We start from the raw sequence: 23506 nt of genomic DNA, 5'->3' as shown, positions 1-23506 counted from the left end.
TGCCAGCCTAGAGTGATTAAATCCATGTAATTAGTGCAAAATCTTAGCTTCACATCGTCTGTAGAAAATTTCCTACTGATTCCTTTGGGGTCAGATTCCATATTTATTCCCTATAATCTATACCACCCTTAAACAACATTTTTTATAAATTCTTTTATTACAGTCCATTTTCAAAGCGTTGCATAAAAATTATTATTATTATTATTATTATTATTGCTAAGTTTCCTTACAGCAATATTTAGTATCAATTAAAAAAAAAAAAAAAGTGCTAATATGTCACTTGCCTGGAAGATAACTCCAGTAAAGCACTCCTCTCAATACTTTCATTCCATTCACTACTCTGAGTGGCAATAGTACTCTCTTGGTGTGATTTTGATTTGTCATCTGATCACCACGGACCCACAGAAGGATATGGTCTGATGTATACACCTTCTGTCTCTGGGATAACAGTACTTTTCTGAAAGTTCATTGAAGTAAAAAGCAACTTATTGTTGTTTTTGGCTGATTTCCATCTTCCTTTTCTTCTAAGTGTTAGTTCTCCAAAATTAACATCTCCTGTACCTTGTGATGGGTCCTTCCCACCATCCACGTTGAAGAAAAAGAAGCAAATCAGGGGTAAATATTTCCATTTAAAAGGGGATGGTGAAGCTGGCCTGGTTTCCATTTTACATAGCTTTTGTGTTCTTGCAGTTTGTTTAGTACTGGGTGCAGCTCAGAGGGGTAACAATGACTTACGGTAAAAGCCTCTTCAAAAGCTTTTTCTGTATTTCTCAGATCTTGTTCTTCTTCATGGGAGAACTTTTTCTCTAAGCAGCTCTTCCTGTCAGCAGGACAAAACACCCATGATCTTTCCTTCTTCCTCCTGTCCATCTTACTGCTTCTACTAATGAAATTGGCCTTGCAGAGTGGAATTGAAGAGCAGTCTGCCTAACAGAAATAACTGAACTGCAGTATTGGTCTGGGTCTTTGAGTTAGTCTTATATCAGGCTCTGCTCCTGGACTGCAGCTGTGAAGTGCTCACAGGTAAGTTACTGCTTTACTCACAGGGACAATACATAAATAAAAAAGTCTAAGTATTCATTTACTTCTGCATGGTGATGCAGGATCCTAAATGACCTTTAGAACACTCGCTCAAGGACCACTAATATTTTTTCTTGAAAATCTCCATTTTTGAAAGTAATCTCCACTGACAGGAGAAAAAGATAAAAGCTAATGTTAAAGCACACAGTCAGAATAGCTTAGTGTTCTAATGCAAAGCATGTTCTTTACATGAAACACAGTTTTGTCAGATAAGTCTACTTTCAACTGAATGTGTGTATCTTAGGATTAGAAAGAGGTCAGAAGTTATCTGAAAACAGCAATGGAAAATTAATTTTAATCACCTTTATTTGATAAACTCCAGTGCAAATAAAAATACAGAAAAATGGAGTATCAGCATGTTTAAGATTTTCCTGAGGACTGCAGGCACACTTGGAAAAGTTGATGCATCATCTGTGTACATGTATTTACAGCCCTTCATGGCATCGCTAGATAGTATCACAGTCAACCTGTCAAAGTATTACATAATTCTAACAGTAGGAAAAATTGGATAAATAGCAACAAGAAACTAGCCTAAAATACTTCTTACAAAGTCCAGTCACTTACACAAATGTTACATAAAAAATGATCATCCACAGGAAACAGGGACAGGATGCTCAAGGTTCTTCAGTATTTTCTCTCAGAGGAGGTGTGGAAAGTTTCTGATATGGAGGTTATTCAGCACTGATTTATTCATGAAGCATAGAAAATAATAGATATCATCAATACATAATTTTCACTTCGACTCACTACCAGGTTTTCTCAAGTGTCTTAGCTGTCTTATCTCAGATATATATGCATATATCTGAAAAAATGTGGTTTTCTATCTTAGAATGTTGGTAATCATCCTTGAAAGTCTTCTATTTTATACCTGCTACCAGGAGAAATAAGGCTGTACAACTTCTGTTAGTGAATATCAAGAATTTGATATTCACTCTTTCTCTTATGCATAGGTCTCCCTTGTAGTGCAGTCCCTGGAACTGAACACAATACCCCAAATGTGCCTTCAGCAATAATGAGGAGAAGGAAGGATCACCTCTCTTGATATTTTAAGAAATGCAGCCACATCAGGCATAATAAGACAAAAAAGAACTCACACTAGATCTCTCAGGCTATGTCTTCCAGCCACACAGAAACTAATGGGAGTAAACCTAGTTATGTCAGCAGAGGATCTATCTACTCTTAGAGTGCACTTCTCTCTTCACAGCTTATACAGTGGTTAATTTTTTTTTTTTGTCTCAAAATAAAAGATAACTGCATAAGAATTCTATTTCCTGAAGTTGTTTTAAAATCAGTGTTTTTTTTTCATGTTCTAAATAGAAAACACTGAATAACAGTTCAAGTAAAATTACAGTATTTCAGACCTATCACAAAACAGAAACATATTAAATAGCTTCAAATTACACTGAGGCCAGTAATAGCCCAAAGGCAAACAGGGGCAGGCGTTCATGAGGAAAACATGGTGTGAGATTGACTGTGTCTGACCTGTTTGCATATTGACTGCTCAGAAGTGTCTGCCTGGGAAAAGAAGGTAGCATTTCTAAATGGATTTGTAAGTATTAGGTGATTAGAAAGATCATCTCCTTAAATAGATTTTCATGATGAGGCATCATAGCAAAAATACACATCCTTTCTTCCACTAGGAAAAATAACGTCCTTTTCTAGCAAGCAGCTTTTATTACTTGTTCCCTTAGCTCTTATTTTCATTTATTTGTTAGAAGGAAATTTTAACACTTTCATCACCTGATGATCATAAATCTCATAACAGTTTATACGCTTACCAAGCATTCACAACCGTGCTGGTGAAACCTGGCTGAATTCAGTGGTAATTGTTTCACTGGCTTGCCTGAATGCAGCACTGGGGCTTTTACTGCTGCACCGCAGAATGCCTAGTGCTCTCTCTGGCATTGTAAGTATGCTGCCGCTTCTCTCTTCCCATGGAAACATAGAATCACCAAGGTTGAAAAAGACTGCCAAGATCATCCAGTCCAACCGTAGCCTCGTGAAAGAGAATCGTCTGGAAGGTGAATGGAAGATGTGGGAAAAACTCAGCTGGAAAAGAAGTTGAAGTGGAGTTAACTGCACTTTTCATGTATTTTTGTCAAATTTTCATGTCTTTAGTCAAGTGCAAGGAGGCTTTTCTCATTAAGGAAAATGATGAAATCACCAAAGCAGTTGCTTAATAAACTGAATTAGCCATGCACTGAAATCTCTCCTGATGCTTACCCGAGCTGTGATCTATTGCTCATTATAATTTTCTCTCTGTGTCTCTAAAAACAACAGAGCAGGAAGAGCTGACACATTGATTTTCTCCTCCCAACAATCTTGTCATTTCCATGTAGCTAGGCACTATTTACATCACTAGCCATTTACATCACTAGGTGAGTAATTTGAAAGCAACTATCAACACTACACTTTTATCAACACTACAGTTTTAATCATCTTCTGAATCACTGAATTACAGAAACACAGAATTATAGGGGTGGGAGGGATATCTGAAGGTTATCCAGAGTTATGGTCAGGTATATTTCCTCTCTTTAACAATCAAAATGCAGCTATTTTTTTTGCATACGAGAAATTTTGGCTTTTTACATATCAATATTTACTCTTTCTTTATGTTAAACTGGCATCACCACAAGTACATTTCTGCTAGAAGTGAGTTGATTAAAGAGTGAATAAATTTTCACTTTTTAACAATCAGTCTTCATGATACAGAAAGGCAGAAAGATATGTGACACTGACATATCAGAGAGTTCTGACCAAGCACTTCAACAACTTCATCAGTGCTTTTTCTCACTGTTGTGTTGTTGGCCATGGCTGTAACTCAGAGATTATTACAACTAAAGTATTCAACACTTTACAATGGATAAAGAGGAGAAAAGAGATAAACTGGAATCTTTCAGAGCATTTCCCCCCAAAGACTCATCTCATTATATTTTTTTCTTTCTTTTTCTTCCCCTCCCCCTCATAGGAAATATTTCCTTGCAGTACTTGGGTTGATGGTCTCTGATTTAAATGGCTCACTTCAAAATTTATTTCTGTTGTTCTGCACCAGATTTCTATTTTTCTCAGCTATTTGATAAAAGAATGACTGCACAGTAAAAAAAAAAAAAAAAAAAAAGTCATTGCAAGAAATTAATATAAAATGCATTTTTTATTTCTACACATAATTTATTCCTTTTCACTGAATTGAAGGCCAGGAATGCTACTTAAATGCAAATTAAATGCTCAAAGTTGGATTAAAGTGATTATTAACATTTTATGCTGACCACTCTAAGTACAATTTTCATCATATCTTCCATAAAGAAGTTTATTCTCCTCAGCATGTTCCTAATTTTGCCATCAAAATTCGTAGGTGAGACTTTAAATATAAAGAAACTAATTAAAATTTTAATACTTTGACTTAATTATCTTAGTACTGTCTGTTATTAAATTTTCATTTCAAGGCTGGAGAAACCACGTTTCATAAATGTCACATCTTTCATGTTCCTTGTTATCTAGGAGGTGCACCCTCTTATACTGTGCTAGAACTTAGATTATTGCTATTATACTTTTATAATTAACAACAAAAATAATAATAACAACAGACACAATTGATTATACAATAGACACAATTAATAACACTAATTATAATAACAATAGACACAAAATGAAGCTTCTCTCCCTAACGGAGTGCTGTAATGTAAGAAAATACAATTAGTTCAAAAAATGAAGATGATACCAACTTCACAAAAGTACTGGAACACGCTCTGATGAATTCAGAATAGAGAAGTAAGGCATTAGAACTGTAAAACTGGCACTTAAGTGCTAACAGTGGGATCTGCAGATCAGGCTGTTCAGAAAAATACAAGAAACATTCATGTATCTTTCTAAATTCACAAGTTGTCAGTATTTGTATATTCAGAAGCATTTAGATAAAACAACCAAAATTAGTTTCCCACGTGCTTGGTTTTGTACAGTCAATCTGAAGTGCTTTCAAATTAGACAAACAACATAGAAAGATAAACAGGAAGCATTTCATCTGCTGACAAGAAACAAAGATTTAAAGACATCAAATGACAGCCAGTCTACCCTGGAATCTGTGGCATGATCAAAAACTGGTGCAAAACCCCAAACCCTTAAGCATAAACTACAAATTTTTTTCCCTTCTTGTTTATTCATTCTTTAGCTTGTACTAGAGTGTTAAACTCCCTTTTCCAGGGTAACATTTGTTAACTCTGTGTAAACATATCACATTATCAGCTGTTCTAGATGTCCCATCTAAGCAGATTTTAAAGGCCTAATAGAGCTGCTTTTGGAAACTAATAACTAATTTGACATTGAGAACTCAATACGAGCAACTTCTTAGTATTGCTTTGGAATGTTTCTTTGCGATCAGAAAATATAAAACCAATAGCCCATAAAAACAGATTTATTTTTCAAAGCCATGAATAATATATATATGTTAGTATATAATATGTAATTTATAAATAATAAGAGGTCATCCATTATATGACTTGATAGGAAATGGGTTGAAGAAAGCATCCAAGAATGGTCTGTTTCATACCTATGTAGAAGAAACCAAATTTAATGAGTGGTGAAGCCACTCCTTGTTATTTCTGCTTAACAAACTGTGATTGTTAAATCCAATTTGCCCTTTAAGCTACAAAGTATAATTCATTTAACTTGATTAGCTTAGAAATGTTTTTAAGAAAAATCTACAAACCTGAAAAACTAAATAGGCATTTTCATGCATTCTGAAGATTTCTGAATCATCAGACAGTGGAATGTTCTCAGTGTATTCTTAAAACATTAGAAAATGTCATCCGAATGGAAAAGCATACACTTGCTACAAATATATATATATATACACTTGAAATAGATATTGAAATGTTTTCTTGTGAATTACTAGCAGATATCAAGTTTTAAATATTACATATTATCAATATAAAACAAGGATCGTCTGTAAAGGATCTGAAGATGTACATAATTCAACAGAAGAAAATGTCTGCAGGAAGATGTTTGCAACTGCACATAGCTCAGTAAGTTTTTCACAGGCAGTGGTGCATTCATATCAGTTATCGATATTTTCACTTTCCTAAAAGCAGCATTTAAAAATATTTTACAGTTATAACTTTCACATACATTATATTTATATGCATTCTCACTGGAGGGAAAAAAAAAAAAAAAAACAAAGCAAAAAAACAGAATATTTCCTCCGTCTTTTTACACTTTGGTACATAAATACTAATCTTGTTGCTTTAGGAAACAATGTAAAAATAGTAGTTGGCTGTAAGATGCACGGCATGTGATACTGCTTAGACGAAGCAAATCATATGTAAAGAATACAGCTTTCCAAAGCTTCACTGCTAAGCCTGGCAAGAACCAGCTCATATCTTGGTCATTCATCCCCACATAGTGGGAAGCTGCAAGTGAGCTATTACATCATTTGAGTAGGCTGTAGGGCCAGGCAGGATTAACCTGTGGTGCTGCTGGAAGTGCTCACCATGCCACTATCAGTACTTCACCAGCAGTTCTGACTAACTGGAGAAGTTTCAGTCGGCTGCAGGTAGGCGAATGTGATTCAAGTCCACAAGTAGGGCAGGAAGGAGGATCTTGGGAATTACAGGCCTGACCTCAGTAGAGAGGGAGGTTATGGAGCAGATCACCTCGAGTGCCACGTGTTTTTGAAAAGCAGGTCCTATGTGATTAAACTGATCTCCTCCTATGACAAGACGATCAGCTTAGCAGATGAAGGAAAGGCTTCAGATGTTGACTGCCTGGATTTTAGTAAAGCTTTTAACACCAATTTCCCACACAATTCTCCTGAAGAAACTGCCTGCTCATGGCTTATGCAGGTGCACAGTTCACTGGATAAAATGATCAGACGGCTGGACTCGGAGTCGTAATGATGAATGGAGTTTAATCCAGTTGATGGACAGCCACTAGAGACATGCCGGAGGACTCAGGATTAGGGACCACTTATCTGTAACATTTTTATCAGTTGCCTGTATGAGGGGCTTAAGCGCATTCTCAGTGAAACTGCAGGCAACAATGCGCTGGGCTTCTGCGGCCACATTTTGGTTCCGGGGCTGCAGAGGGCCGCGCTCATAGCGCCCGGCAGCCCGGTGTCACGGCAGCGCCCCCCAGCAGCGCCCCGCCGCTGCCCGGAAGGTGGGTCCTGCGCTGCGGAGCCGGGGCGGAGCACGGACGGAGCGGGATGAGCGGTGGAGAGGGAGCGATTGCACGTTCCCATGTGCTGCTTCGGGGAAGGAAGTACAAAAGGATGGGAAGGAGAAAGCTGGTTTTAGTTTGCTTTCAGTTTTTGCGGTTCTTGTCTGTTATTAATTGGCAATAAAGTACATTAATCTCTCTACACTGAGTCTTTTTTTGCCTCTGGCGGTTACTGGTAAGTGATTTTCCTGTCCTTATCTCAACCAATGAGCCCTTTTCCACTACATTTGCTCTCTCTGTTCTGCTGAGGTGGGGAAGTGATTGAGTGATGTCATGAAGCTAAACTACCTACTGATACGAAACCACCACAGATACCAAGTTGGGTGTGACTGCTGATTTGCTTAGGGTAGGAAGGCTTTGCAGAGGTGTCTGGATGGGCTAGATCAATGAGCCATGTCCAGTCTCATGACATTCAACAAGACCGAGTGCTGAGTGCTGCAGTTGGGTCACAACAACTTTATGCAGCAGCATAGGCTTCAGAAAGTGGCTGGAAAGTTGCCTGGCAACAAAAACCTGGTTGTGCTACTTGACAACTGGCTGAAAATGAGCTAGCAATGTGTTCAGGTAGCCAAAAAGCTTTACTCTGTAAAACTATCAGTGAAGTATTATACCTGCTCCATACCCTTCAGAGCTAGCTGGAACGGTGCTCCTCATACCATCATTCTGGAATACTTGGCCTTGAATGTGGAGCAGGACACATCTAAATATTCTGCAGACAAAGCACCTAGCACTAAAGAATTAGAAATCTTAGGATCTGCTTCAAGTTGTACACTAAAAATGAAATTCCACAATGCAAAAGAGCCAAATTAATCATCTGCTGCCACTGAAAGGAAGGAAGCTTATTTATTCCTCTCCTACTCTCTGACATGAAGACAGGATTAAGTAAAATAATTAGCTCTGTTTAGCTATTTGCAGACAATGCTTTATGAAGTAATCCTCAAATAATCTACAAGATGTACAGTAAGAGATTATTAAATAAAACAGAGTTTCAATCAAGTGCCTCTTTGCAAGTCTGCCAACTGATCAGAAAGCTTTGAATGCAGTGATGAAAGGACACCACCAATTTTGCTCACCATAGAAAACAACATTTTTCTGCACAACGATGTATGAAGACTTAATTTTAGTGTATTGTTGAAATTCATAGAATGAGCTTAACCCTAATGAAAGGTTATTGTGTTTCTGCAGATCACGCAAAGTTAATATGCAAATACATGAATTCATGAAAGAGATTTTGAATGCATACTTCAATTTTCACACAACTGAAATACCTACAACCTTCTCTTGGCATATACTTAGATAACTCTGTATCTAGTTTGTAGCCATCTTTCAATATGCCAGGAAAAAAGTAAAAATAATAATCACTGCAGGACTGTACAAAGACTATCAGTAGCTTGCCCCCACAGGTAATTTCAGCTACAGCATTGACAGACTGAACGTTAAAGAAATAACACTTCACATTTCCAAGTCTCCTGTTTTCAAGAATATAGAAGCCACTGATTTTCTGTTTGTACAGATGTGGTAGTGCTGGTATATCATAATTAGTTGCTGAAATGAAAAAATAAGATAAAATAGTAAGACTAGAAAACACCTCAAGCTGTAAAAATGATGACAATATTGAGGTTTCAAGATCATACATAGGTGGTTGTTGACAGATTTCACAATAGTCATTGCTGCAGCCACAGATGTTTGCTCTATATTCTTTCTCTGCATAATTATCCATCTGAATGGACCACTAATTTCACCCATCTATACACACAAGCATTCAGTTTGCTATGTAAACAGATCACTGCATAAGCAAGACAAGCAATTGTCCTCATATTTTTCTCCTGTAACCTCAAACTTTGGTCTTCAGTGTGATCACTGAAACTGTGGAATTAATTTTGTCGTAATTTCTGATACTAATAAAAAAGAATTTGAAATTGTATGCGTAAAAAACAGTTTCTTATTAAGAGAAAAATTGAAAGTAAACATAAAAAGATTTTAAAACTAGTATTATAAATTATATTTATTATATATATTATATAGTATTATAGTATTATATGTCATTGTAAATGCAAAACAATCCATAAAAGAAATCAAAAAGCATTTTTGTTTGACTTGACAAATTAGAAGAAGAGATATTCTTAAGGGAAAAAGAAAGAAAAAGACAACTATTTTTCTGTGCTCTGACTTTGCTTCAAAGTGCAAATATTTGAGACATAAATAAAAAGGAACAGTTAATAAAGAAGCAATTATAAAAAGGTTAAAGGAATGCTACATCCCCTAAATTTGATGAAATTAATGAGTTTTCATTCTGTTAGAAGTTGAATGAAAAGGAAGGTTTTATGTGGCTCGCAGTGAATGAATATGCAGATGCTTTGCAGAGTTTGTCTCCAGGGTCTTCTTAAGAGATAATTCTGTAGGTTTGCTTACAGGTTTTCTTTACCAGAGAAGCATTGCTTTTTCTGATATTAGCAGCTTGCAGTTTTTGAAGGTCCGGCATTTGCCATAAAAGCAAATTGACAGAATTTATATACTCAAGGAAGGAGAATCTCTTTGAAATCCTTGTGTAATGCTTAAGAACAAATGTTCTCCTTTTTCTTTAGGAAATTTTAGGAGGTGGGACTGCAAACCCCAAAACAACATGACTGGTACTCATATTTCAAAGGAAAGAGACAGAATAAAAGAAAGAGGAAACAAACAAGATAGATTTTAATACTAAGACAGCAACTCATTCTGCACAGAAAATACAATTAGAAGAACCAAATATTTGTGCATATGCTCTCTCTAGGTTAGCAGTAAAGACTGTCAAAGGAACTGTAATGTCACTGTCAAAATAAAATCACCTGTAAGCGAGATTTTTACTGCATGATATCAAATGAATAAATCTTTACAACTCTTATTGGGCTACATTTTGCAAAACGTGAGGTATTTCACTTAGAAGGAATGCATGTGTTTTCATTTTAGCAAGTATATTGGAGTTTTAATCTTCAGCTTGACAAAATAGCCCTGAACAATATTATTTTCTTAATTTGTATTGCACAATAATTTCTCAGTGCATAGGGAACAGAAGTAATATGATAAATACGAGATGGAGCAGAAAATAGAACCTTAAGTACTATATTTGATCATGTATCTTTTAAAATATTTGCTTTACAGAAAAAAGCAATTTCAATAAAATGGAGTATTGAGACAAGTTACAGGGCTTCTAATAAATAGAAGATTATTTAAAAAGGGAAAAAAGCACAACAAAGTGGATTTGGTGTCCACAATTTTTTTTATTTCAACATAAATCGAGGAGATATGTTTGAATTAGAATACCCACCTCATCAAGTAAATGTGCATTGCCCTACATCACTGCAGCTGGTTTTGTCTGCTGCAGTAAATTCCTTTATACAGCATGCCACTCTCCTTTTGCTATCACAAGCTTCCATATTTGTTTCCTGTGTGTATAACAATACAAAGCAAAATCTATTAGTTACAGTTAATCAAGATAGTAAAAGGATTTCTTTTCACAATTAAAAATTAATAAGTTAAAATTATAATGAAGTAAAAATGTAATACATCTAAAATCTAGAAACATTCAGGGGACTAAGATTAACTCTGGTACTTCAGTTTCATGCTGTATGATTGGCACAGATAGAGTAAATTCAGAACTGTATGAATTACTATAAACTTCCTGTAACTGGAAAGAATACCATTGCAGAGCTCATTTAGAGCTATAGATGGTATTTTTAATGTTAACAAATAGTAGTGATTTGAAAGCCTTTATTTCAGTATAAAACCTTTATCTCAGTGTACAGGAACATATACAATTATGTCAAAAGAAATAGGATGGTTGCTAACAATGTTGTCTGTGCTTAATTGTGTACGTGACAAAGGAGGGAAAAATGCTCTTACACATACCAAGGGTACATAACGAATAAAATAAAAGTAAAATCATTATTTCTGCTAGGAAAAAAATTGCAATACGTTGCAGTTTAATCATTAATTGATCAATAATATCCGTAGGGATCCTTTTGGAAGAATACTAAATAATAAGAATCATAGAGTCATCGAATGGCCTAAATTGAAAAGGACCATAGTGATCATCTAAGTTCAACTCCCTGCTATGTGCAAGGTTGCCAACCACCAGACCAGGCTGCCTCCAGGGATGGGGCATCCACAACCTCTTTGGGCAAGCTGTTCCTCTGTGTCACCACTCTCTGGGTGAAAAATTTCCTCATAATATCTAACCTAAACCTCCCCTGCCTCAGTGTAAAACCAGTCCCCCTTGTCCTATCACTATCCACCCTGGTAAACAGCCCTTCTCCCTCCTATTCCTATGCTCCCTTCAAGTATTGGAAGGCCACAATGAACTCTTCCCAGAGCCTTCTCTTCTCCAAGCTAAACAATCCCAGTTCCCTTTCCCAGTTCTCAATCAGCCTTTCCTCACAGCAGAGCTGCTCCAGCCCTCTGATCATCTTAGTGGCCCTCCTCTGGACCCGCTCCAAGAGCTCCACCTCCTTCCTGTACTGGAGGCCCCAGGCCTGGACGCAGTACTGCAGATGGGGCCTCACAAGAGCCGAGGAGAGGGGGACAGTCACCTCCCTCTCCCTGCTGGCCGCCCCTTTTTTAATGCAGCCCAGAACATAGTTGGCCGCCTGGGCTGCAAGCACACACTGCTGGCTCATGTCCAGCTTCTTGTCTACCAGAACCCCCAAGTCCTTCTCGGCAGGGCTGATCTCAAGGGGTTCTTCACTCAGTCTCTATAAATACGTGGGATTGCCCCGACCCAAGTGCAGCACCCTGCACTTGGCCTTACTGACCCTTAATAGGTCCTGATGGGCCCACTTATCCTGCCTGTCCAGGTCCCTCTGGATGGCTTCCCTTCCCTGCAGCACCTGACTGCACCACTCAGCTTGGTGTCATCTGCAAATTTGCTAAGGCTGCACTCAATGCCAACATCTGTGTCACTGATGAAGATGTTGAAGAGCACCGGTCCCAAGATCGACCCCTGAGGGACACCGCTTGTGACCAGCCTCCATCCTGACACAGAACCACTGATCACAACCCTTTGGCTGCGTCCAGCCAATTCTTAATCCACTGAAAAGTCCATCCTTCAAATCCACACCTCTTCAGTTTAGAGAGAAGGATGTGGTGAGGAACCATGTCAGAGGCCTTGCACAAGTCCAGGAAGATGACATTCAGTTTCATGAGGAGGTCTTGGACTTGTTCCACTGTTACAGTGGGATGGAATGAGCTCTGATCTCTGATGGAGATCAGAGGAATATTGTTGCTTTGGATTTATTTTCATCTGTTTTGTTCTGTGCCTGTCCAGATCAAAGCGCTGCAGTACTTATAGTCCTTTGCTCCATACAGGTGCTGTTGCGGTGCTGTGAAATACCATTTTGCAGGTTGTGTTTCGTGCAGACCCCTCTTGGTGTGAAGGTATCGTGGCACGTTTTGCTTTCCTTTGGATGCTGTCTCTACCTAAGCTAACCCTTCTCACAGAGGACAGTCCGCCTGCAAAACCTTGGCATGTAAACTCAATCCATTGTGTCAGGCAGCAGTTGAGACAGAGAACGGAGAGAAGCCCATGGGCCCTGATGATGAGGTTTGCACCCGAGTGTGAAGAGAGCTGGCTGAGAGCCACGCTGGAGAATGGTTTCTCATTCAGGAGGGAGCAGTGCATAGCTGTGTCTACCTGCTCCTGAGGAATCCTTGCAACACTATTACCCATTGGCTCCTGCTAGAGAAGCTGCTGGAGTTTGGACTGGAGGAGGAGGCAGTGGGATGCTCTGAGAACTGCCTGAATTGTCACACCTAGCAGGTGATGATGTTAGGAGATCACGCCACCTATTGCCATGGATTCTTGGAGCACAACAGATGCTACAAAGCTTCAGGCCAAGGCTGCTGATCGTTGGGTGCTGTGCTGGTAATGGCAAAGGATGTGTGACATGGTTCTCCACGCTAAGAGAAAGGCAGGAAGGTCCTGCCTCAACTGGGAGCCTCCAGCAAAACATATCAAGGCTGGATGAAATTGTGACGCTGAGGCACAAGAGCAACTTTAGCCCACAAGATGGCAGATGTGTTTGGCAGTTTTGGCAGCCTCCTGCAAAACATCCTAGGCTGGATGAAATGGTGAGGCTGAGGAGGAAGAGAAAACCATGCCAAAAAGATGGCAAACATGTTTGGCAACCTCCCACAAAACATCTCAGGATGGATAAAATGGTGAGACTGAGGCAGAAGAGAAAATTAAGCCCAGAAGATGACAGCCTTCTTTTGCAACCTCCTGCAAAATGTCCAAGGCTGAATGGAAGAGCAACGCAGGTGAGGAAGAGGAAATGAAACCAGAGAAGGCAGGACCTCCTTTTTGCAATCCTCTGCTAAATGCCACAAGACTGATATGGACCTCATTCCAGCATCCTCCTTAGGCAAACTTTCAGCTGAGGCCAAGTGGCAGTTATTGAGGAGTTACTGATTAGAAGAAAATAGCTTATATAGAGAAAGATAAATATTTGAATTTAATATAAGTTAATAAAACTTAATGTGTTATATTTGAACAGAAGTTCTGTGATCTTCTGTTGACGGGAGAATTCATCTTGTGAACAGGCATGTGAAACCAATTTGCAAAAGCAACTGAGGCTTTTTGTGTCTAATATTGAGCCTAACACAGACAGGTACTGGCAGTGTAATTTGACTATCAGTCATTGTCATATGCAGCATATGAAGCTTGTGGCAGCTGGAAGAACAGTAACCCAGCCTACTGTCCTTCTGACCACCCCAGATATTTCTGAAGCTTATTAATGGAATTTTATGTCTTGCAAACCTCAGATGATGGCAATATAAATCTGAATTCGAAATAGGTATGTAGAGCGTTCTAAAATAATTCCTACTGTTCTGAAGAGAGGAATAATTATTCCTGCAGAAAGAAGAATGCACAGGAACACTGGAGAGGATAAAAAGAGCAGAACAGCTCTTGGCCTTGTACAGTATCAGAAGATTCAGAGAAGACTGGGGAAGGAGATGTGTCAGATATCTTACAAATTTTACATCTCTCAGGTGGGAAATACGAGGAACGAGTGGGGTGAAGGCCTTGTCTATTTTTAAACATATTTCAAGAATCACAAGGAACACTAATTATCGTTCAAGGGAAGGAATCAGACTATCCAGAAATCACTAAAAATATTCTCACAGGAACTGCTGCAGTTTGAAATGAATAAATAATTTGTACCTGGACAATCAGCTCCATTCACTCCATTTGAAAAAAATCACAGAAAGGTTGCAATTGGTTATTGCTGGAGGAGAAACTGTTAGAAACCTATGGAATAGAACTTAGAAAGTGAGACAAATATAATGGAATTACAAAGCCACCTTAGCTAGCTATAAGTAAAGAAATAATAAGTAGTATAATAATAATAAGGCGTATAAAAAATAAATTAGACTGGAGTTAAAAAACATAGAGTAAATGATAACACATAATTGAAGTCAAAACTGAACTCTTAAATGTAGTATAACGGAAGTAAGAGACAAAACAGTTACCTTGGACTGTGTAGTTCATTTATCACTGCTACTGTAGGTAGAAGCCACGACTACAGTGGAATTTTGGGAGGTAATAATGCAGGAATAACCAGCTTGAATTTGGCATGAATGTTGGCAGGTATGAAAACTCTGAAATTTGAGGTGAGTACCACCCACCAATTCTAAAGCAGAACGTAGCAAGGACGTTAGAGGCATGAAGAACTACAGTAATCTTGCAGAAATTACTGGAACTGGAATGCCTTCTGCATTTATACTTATGATACTCAGTTACTGGGTACAGAAGTATAACATAGGTTATGTCTCCAGAGTGGAAAAGTGATTAAATAAATTGTGCACATCTATGCATTGACGTGCTCAATATGTGAAACAGATGCTTGGTCAGCTGTGGAAAAAAAATCTTCAGGTATACAAGTAAGTGGATAGCATTTCATTACCAACAAGTGTAATGAAGGTAGGAAGTCAATTAAATGTGGGTTGTTCTTGTTGCAGAGGGTGAGAGCATATAATAGCTGATCTGCAAAAATATTAAGGCTCTACTGTACAGTAGGTCTTTCTGTGGCAGCAGAAAGCAGTTAATTAGCTGGGGATGGCTAACAGAGTCTTTGGACAAGATAATAGTGAAGTTCAAAGAGGATAGCAGCTTAGACTGCAACTGAAAGTTATGGCCGATGAAAGTTAATGGGTTGTGAAAGCTATTACTGTAAGAATGTAAAGATTTAGCATTTTGTACTTGACTGCAGAAATTTACTTTTGATCTTGGAAAAAGGTGGATATTGTGCAATCTGAAGAAATACTATCTATTATTGTGTGAAATTAATCACTTTTGGTATATTCATTTTTTTTATGGGAGTATTCAAGGAGAGTACTTGTGAGTTGGCAGGCAGCCAACAAAGCAAAAACAACAAAAAACAAAACAAAACCCTTGAATGATACTAAGAATATATATAAACCACAATCTTTGCTAATCAGTTTATGATTCCAAAGTCAATTTTGATCACAGCTATTAGTGTTCGTCATTTCACTAGGTGTGTCATCTTTAGAGAATAGGTGGAATTCACGCCACCTAATTTTATCACGCAAAGTGCCTCCTATTAATCTGTTACTTTGATTCCTCCCCAGCTAATGGAGTGGGAAGAGCACCTCACTAAGATCATCATCTGTTAATAATTGTAGGAACTGTACGAATAACTGTAGAATCAGAATCAGAATAGTTTAGATTGCAGAGGGCCTCGAAGACCATCTAGTTCCAATCCTCCTGCTGTGGTGACCTACTACGACTACAGTATGAAATGTATACTTCCCTGCTCTGTAAACAAGGGTATCCCATTGCATCTTGCCACCCCAAAGTAACAGTTTCCATTAAGTGATACTTCCTCTCTACTGCTGTCACTGAATTCAGACCTCATATTTGGAACAACTTGTTTGGAGTGTCCTCCCCTCATTCACCATTTGTTATAAAAATAATAAGTTGTCCTGTGGATTTGTTTTCATGCATTTCTAAAAAAAATACACTGATGGGAGGCTAGATCATGCCTTCCCCCTTGAATGGTATATCTGATGATGTCTTTATGTGCATAGGCTGAAAGCACTATTACTCAAAATAATTACTCCAAGTTGCAGAGAAAGCTGAAGCTAAGACGTCAGCATTAGCAAAATTGCTTTATAAAAGAGGCAGTGACCTCTGGAATGCCCAAATCTCTACCTGCATGTGGGTCACTTGGATTGAATTTTGAGATAATTATTCAGTGTTTTTAATACACAATTTCTAATCATCCTTACTGGAATTCTTCTGTAAGTCTGTAAAACACTGCTTTTTCCCTTCCAAACTGGACTCGTATAGACATCTTTCCTAGATGGAGTAAATAAAAGTGATTGTGCAAACACGAATGATCTGACACCAGTAGCTTTCTGAATAAAACATCAGAAAAAAAATTGGGAAAGAAAACAAATTTTTTTTTGCTTCAGGCTTCAAAAACCTCTGGTGCACAGTGAGATAGGCAACAGGAGATTTTGAATGAAGGATTTAAGCTGAAACAAAGATTCTTCTTAGTATTTATTTTCTGTCTTGAAACATATGTTCTAGTTCAGCACACTTTCATTATTTTCACAAGAAATATTAATTTTGTAACCAAGAGAATTAATGAGAGAGAATTTCCTGCCAATATGGAATGAATCTTAATAAAATTATACTTGTAAGGTAAACTTTTAAAGGTAAGCTCTTGCTGGCTTTAGTGGAAATTGCTCTAAGTAGTGAATTACTGCAAAATCAGTGAAGCAACATTAGTGATATTCTTATTTGAACAGCAATTTCAACAGTCAGGATGAAAACATTAATTATAGAAGCATACAGAATAATGTGTGCATTAACAATCTGTAAGTTTAAACTTGAATTATGCAGCTATTCAGTGAACTGCTTGGAAACAGGAATGACTTATTTGGCCTACATGGTTAATTAGTCTGTACTGTGAATTTAAAAGTTAGCTTTAAGTTGAAAAATATTTTGCATGAACACCTCTGCTGAATCATATTTAATCCAGTTGATGAGATGCTTAAAGTAGCTTTGCAAAAATGAATTGTCACTGTGATTCTGAAGTATCTATTAAAGATATATCCTAAATATGCAAGGCTGACAGAACAACTACTTGTTAAAATTCCGTCTTCCTATCTGCTTCAGAGACCTAAGACATATCTGGATAACAGCACTAAAAAAAATAATAATAATAATAAAAAAATCTACATTTTGTCAAGAAGGGGGTAAGTGGGGGAGGAAAAGTATATATTTTTATTGGTAGGCTGGCCTGTGAAGCCAGGCTGCCAGCTTTGTCAGACAGCTCATTGTCCAAGCTGTGCAGTGTGCAGTGGGGAGGTGCGATGACTGCTGGGCCTGAAGGCCTCCCATGCTGCCACATGGCACAAGGGCAGCCCAGCAGCACCGGGGAAGCCAATGTGGAGGAGGAGCTTCCGGTCCCCTCAACTGCTGCCCTTAATGAAGGGATCCAGGAGAAGCAGTATTTTAGAGGTCTGCTTTAAGAAACGTTTCTTAACAAACTGCTTTTTCAATCAGCTAAGTTTTGTGGGGAACTTTGCTAGTCTCCGCTTGCATGTACATTCTGCGCTAATGCTGCACTCACAAGTTGTTTTGTACAGCCAGTAATGAGTATGAGGCGGCTTAATAAATGGCTGGTGAACATTTACAGCCATGAAATTCATCAGCCTACGCTCCAGCTCGCATCACCATACAACTCCTCAGAAGGCAATGCACTATTCCACTTGCAATGGGGCAGGGGGCGGTAGGTGGTGCAAAATGTGCGTAGGAAAGGTCTTGGAAATCCCATTCAGCTTCACCTTGCAAAGAACACATGTACCACAAAATCATAATAAATGCCATTTAAGCCTTCGGTTCCATTAGAACTTCACAGAGAGGCCCACGGTGTGTCTGGATGTCTGCTACAGGATGTTTTTGGAGTAAAGCAGTCTCAGAAGCGGCCTTTGTCCAAGCACTGAGGTTGACATTGTTTCTCTGGCGCCTCTGTATGGCCAGTTTGAGGCACGGACTCAGAAGAGGCAGCTAAATCCCTGAAGGCTTTTAGGAAGTGTATGAAAGCACAGGACTATGACACAGATATTCAGGACTTTGGAGACAGCAAACTTTATCCACGAATTTATTTCTCCTATTCCTATCAGTTTTCTAAACCATTCTCTTACCATGGTGAGGGCAGTCTTCTCTTTTCTTGAACCTCTTGAGATTTCTGGTATGTTTTTGCACTTGTGTAGGATGAAAGTAAATAAATGTAATTTATATTTCTCTGATCTTGTTGCAGAAAATCTAAATGTTAAAAACCAAGCTGTGTGGCCAATCAAAATATCACGACCTAAGTTTTTCTGGAAGAGAGAATTTCCACACAAAATTAATACATTGCAGTTAGATGGATCACAAGGGGAAAGCAAGCAATACCATTGTGAGCTTAAAGAAGCAGAACATCTTCCAATCAGAAAACCCTTAGCTTTCCAAAATATGTGCCCCCCTTCTTCATAAAATATGCCTATTTTCTTTTCTAAGAGCATCGTACGTTCAGCAAAATTTGTGGATGTTCTTTGGTTATATGAAACTTAATGGTTAGAGTTAACATAAATGACCCACCAGAATGTCTCTATCTTGCAGTGATCTTGCTTAAAGTCTAATCCCTTAAAGATTATTGCTTGAAGTCTGTTCCCTAACACCAAGCTTTGAAGTTGTCCAGCAGTTTGCACTAGGTAGAACAAGTCAGTTAGTTAACCTCCCAAACGTCCTCCTAGATTTTGAAAGATACTCTTGGAAGAACTAAATCTCTTGATGAACTAAATGATTCTCTTGATGAACTAAGTGGTGAAGGTTGATTTCTCATATTGTAGTGCCTAGGCATTGTTGCAAAGGAGGATGTAGATCAATCTACACCCGTGACAGGGGGCGGTAGGCCCCTGCCCTCCCCTCCCCAGCCCACAAAATGGGAAGGGAGGAAAACAAAAAAACAGCGGCAACAATCTATGGAGGAAAACTTATTTTACTAATTATGATATCAGAATGCAAGATAACACAATATAATACAATCCAATTGAAATTGAGACTAATAAATCAAATAAAATAGGAGAGAGAGAGAGTTCCCGATACCGATTCAAACCTGAAAAGCTTGGAACGGCCAGGAAAGCACCCTCCAGCACCCACTGCCAGGCAGTAAGAGACCGCCCCACCCGGAAGGGCCAGATCCCATGACTTCTTTAATGTATAGGGATAGGTGCCTGGAATTGGAGCATTAACACTTTAACTCCCAGTACACTACATGATGTTTTGATGCGGAATACTGAGAACCAAAAACAAAAAAACATAAAAACATGACATCCTCCCAATTGCAGTTCATGTCAACTGCCTCTGAACTGGTGCTGGCAACGCAAGCCGTTCTTGCAGGACAAGTGCTCCAGCTTCATTGCCTCAGCAGTTTCCACTGAGCCCCTCTGGATGGGCAGTGTCACTTATGGCTGCAATCCCAGAAAGGAGGCAGAGCCTGGATTAGGCCTGGTGCATGCTGGGCAGAGGGGATCAGCCCTGCTGCCACCGGCTAGAGGAGAAGAAAAGGAGGAAGTCTCCAGGGGCGAGCCACAGGCCGTCTCTGAACTGATGTGGGAGGAACCAATGCACGGAGGGGGCAGGGCAGCAGTGCTGGCTTGTGGGGAGAGTCAGTTAGGCCAGTGTCCTGTTGCCTCAGAGGAAGACATGGGTTTTGTTGAAGACACCCCAGTCCTGTATACAGATCTGGAGATTTGTCACAGCTGGGGCGACGTGGGAAGACACAATCAAAGCCCCAGACACTGCTGCAAAATGCCAACAGCGAGCAGACACAATATAGGGAACGGAAGGGACAGAGGAACTGCGGAAAACTCGGATGCCATTGCTGGGGTTGGAGTGCTGCAGATGACGCTTGCCCATTGTGATGTCATACGTGAGGGATAGTGACATATGCAGCAGTGGATTGTGACCTCTTGGCCCTCACTGCCTGTAGCCGGGCACAGAGTCTCTCACTCTGCCTTGTGCCCGCACTCCAGCCGAGCGTGTCCGTGAGGTTTGGAGCGAGCAGCGAGGATAGCCTTGGAGCTGGTCTCGTGCTCTGGGAGCTGCCGACAGCCGCTCTCAGTGCTCGTCCCCAGAGCCACTGAAGCTTCTTCCCCGCCCTGCCTGGCTCAGGCAGCCGGGGCATCCAGGAGGCCGCAGCAGCAAAGGGAACCGGTAAGGGACGCCTCAGCCTGGGCAGCCCAGCTGGGAGGGTTTCCTTCCTGGGAAGGACCCGGGCACTTGTTTGTCTGCTGACGGGGTCAGCGAGTAACCGTGGCCTCTCTTCCTTTCCTAGCGTGACCCCTGCTGCTGCAGCAGCGGGCTGAGGAGCAGCCCCTCATCCCCTGCGCTCTCCTGCCCACCACAGCAGCTGGACAGCATGGCCACCGAGCTGGACCATCTCTGCCCCATTTGCCTGGACGCTATGGATGACGCTAGCTACGTGATGCCGTGCCTGCACCAGTTTTGTTTTGGCTGCATCCGGCAGTGGGCTGAGCGCAGGCCCACGTGCCCCCTCTGCAAAGGCACGGTGGAGTCCATCTTGCACTCGGTGCGTGCGGACGACGACTTTCAAGAGCTCGTTGTCAGATGGCCTGCGCAGGAAGGGAGAGCTCCCGAACCCCAAGCAGGGGCTGCAGGGCAGGTGCCTGCGCCTGCGGTGCCCATCGGGGCATCTGTGTTCCGCCAGCACCCAGCTGTGCTCCAGCCCCTACTGCCCTGGTTGCGCCAGGAGCTGAGGCAGCTCTTTGGGGCTGACCGCAGGACAGCCTCTGCAGCACTCCACCTTGTCATCTCCAGCCTGCGCATCTTTGGCCTGAACGAGGGAGCGCTGGCCCTGCGGCTGCTCTGCTCCCTGCAAAGCCGGGCCGCCAGCTTTGTGCAACGGCTCGTTGTGCAAGTTGCGCGGCTGTGCAGCAGGCAGGTGCAAAATCCGCCTGGCCCGGAGGCCTCCCATGCTGCCGCAGGACGGGAGGGCAGCCCCGCAGCTGCCCTTGGTGCAGCTGCCCCCCCAGCACAGACTCCCGACCCCGGCCCACAGCCCTCCAGCAGCACCAGGGAAGACAACGTGGAGGAGGAGCTTCCTGTCCCCTCAACCGCTGCCCTTAGTGAGGGTCCCAGCCAGCCTCCGTCCATCCCGGCTCCATGGCAGACGGGCCAAGCAGCAGCCCAGCAGGAGCCGGGGGAGGCAGTGCCAGGTCCCTCAAGCACCGGCACGGGCAGGGAGTGCTCATGCAGGGCGCCTCGGCGAGCTCCAAAGAGGAGGGCCAGCAACTCTGAGGCCTCTGCACCTCCTGCCAAGAGGCCACCCTGCCGGCAGCACTAGGACACCGCCCCAGCAGCTGGCGAGAACAGGGCCGGGCCTGCAGCTGGGGCACAACCAGCCCTCAGGGGCTCGGACTGTCAGACCACACAGTCACACAGTGGCCCGGGTTGGAAGGGACCTCAAAGATCACGAATCTCCGACCCCCCCGCCACAGGCAGGGCCACCAACCTCCACGTGTCACACCAGACCAGGCTGCCCGAGGCCCCATCCGACCGGGCCTTCAACACCTCCAGGGACGGGGCATCCACCTCACCGCTCCCCCTGTCAAGAACTTCCCCCTGACATCCAACCTAAACCCTTCCTCCCTCAACTTCAAGCCATTTCCCCTTGTCCTGCTGTTATCTACCCTTTCAAAGAGTTGCAATAAAATTACAGAAAAGTCTCCGTGTTGCTACCAGTGCCTTTAGTGGTCAGCGCTGTGCACGGGGGAGGTCCGACCTCTGCTGGCCCTGGAGGCCTCCCATGCTGCTGTTACCGTTCCTTTAGAACCTCCCTTAACACCATGGCAAAGGCAAACGTTGACAGAGGAGGCACTGCTTTATTTCTGCGCAGGGCACAAGCTGGCTCATCTCCACACATCAAACGCACCCGTGTCCTTACACTGTCTTCTGCTTACAATCCCAAAGGTTTCACTCCACACCCATCACATACCCATCCCATTGATATATGACATGCTTACAAGGTTACACAAGCATAACTGAGTCTTCTGCACCTGCGCACAGGGTTCAGGGTGGGTCTTTGATGGTTGCTCGGGAAGGTGTCCCCCCTCCTCACTTTGACCACGTTTGGGCACAGGTTTTCTGAGGTGCTCTGCTCATGCAGAAGCAAAATGGCTTGTGACAGCTTCTTGGCAATACCCAGCAAACTACTTGCAAGTAGGCCCAGAGTCACATGCAGAGGGAGGAATGGGGAAGGAGCTCTCTGGCCACGCAGCACCCCTTTGCAGGAGGCAGCCCGGCTCCCAGACACGCTCTCCTGTTTATCCCTAGATGGAAGGGGTTATCCCTAGAGAGAAGTCCGTGACAGGGGGCCCGTGACAGGCCCCGGGAAAAAGGAAAAATAACAAAGGGCTACTAACGGTTTGCCACGCGACCCGGCCGGCCCTGGGCCACGTGCGCTCCGGGAGAGGGGGAAGGGCAGAGAGCTAGCAGATAGTTCTACCAAAGAGAAAACACAACGGCAACCATCTGAGGAGGAACGGTAACTTACTACGTCAACCAAACCAAACCAAACGAGAGTGACAAGAGTACCCGAAGTACGAGTCAAACCACGAGAGTGCAAGGGAAGCACGTGCTTTTCTCCGTGGGAGCTGAGACGGCTGAGCCGGTGCCCGAAGGAGAGGCAGACGCTCGGGTCCTGGCCGGAGCTCCACCTCACTTCCTCTTCCCTCCAGGTCCTCCGGGGATGCCGCCCCTCCCCTCCCATCGCGATACTCACAGTGCCCATAAGGGACAGTAAGCGGGACCAGAACATTAACTCTTTAACTGCCACACTGGTCCACAGGATGTTCTGACGTGGAATACTGACGACAAGGAATCACCAAACCGCGACGTCTCCCTACAACGGCTGGCCCTTCCGTGAGCCCACGGTGGGTCCATCCCTTCCGGTCACATAGGGAGCACAAGTGCCAACCACTTGCCTGCGCTCCCTAGGCCAGCCTCACCCCTTCACCAGGTGCCCAATCACCAGTGCAAGCCATGACCTAGCAGTTCCCCTGCAGGAGGACGCCTAGTGTCCACCTGGCTTCTACTGGTTGGTTACTGTGCTGGAATCGCGCCCCTCTTTTGAGGACGTTGCTTTTGTGA

General features: G+C 41.9%; 1 protein-coding gene and 1 long non-coding RNA gene across 2 annotated transcripts; one reads left to right on the top strand and one right to left on the bottom strand.

Annotated features, from left to right (window-relative positions):
* Nucleotides 1-1384: 1384 nt before the first annotated feature.
* On the bottom strand, nt 1385-23221 carry LOC146542303 (uncharacterized). The gene is made up of 3 exons (XR_014880491.1): nt 22952-23221; nt 10595-10712; nt 1385-3129 (listed from the first exon to the last, which is right to left on the bottom strand). It is a non-coding gene; the product is annotated as an uncharacterized LOC146542303 (long non-coding RNA).
* Nucleotides 20659-21869, top strand: LOC146542304 (uncharacterized). Its single transcript, XM_085213533.1, has one exon. It carries the CDS (start codon nt 20757-20759, stop codon nt 21699-21701), a length of 945 nt encoding a protein of 314 aa, XP_085069659.1. The 5' UTR covers nt 20659-20756; the 3' UTR covers nt 21702-21869.
* Nucleotides 23222-23506: the final 285 nt, after the last annotated feature.

This window comes from Meleagris gallopavo, chromosome Z, assembly GCF_905368555.1.
Source record: "Meleagris gallopavo chromosome Z, MGAL_WU_HG_1.1, whole genome shotgun sequence".
Classification (NCBI taxonomy): Eukaryota; Metazoa; Chordata; class Aves; order Galliformes; family Phasianidae; genus Meleagris; species Meleagris gallopavo.
Note: the sequence above shows the minus strand (reverse complement) of the source record. Positions and strands in the feature narration are given on the sequence as shown.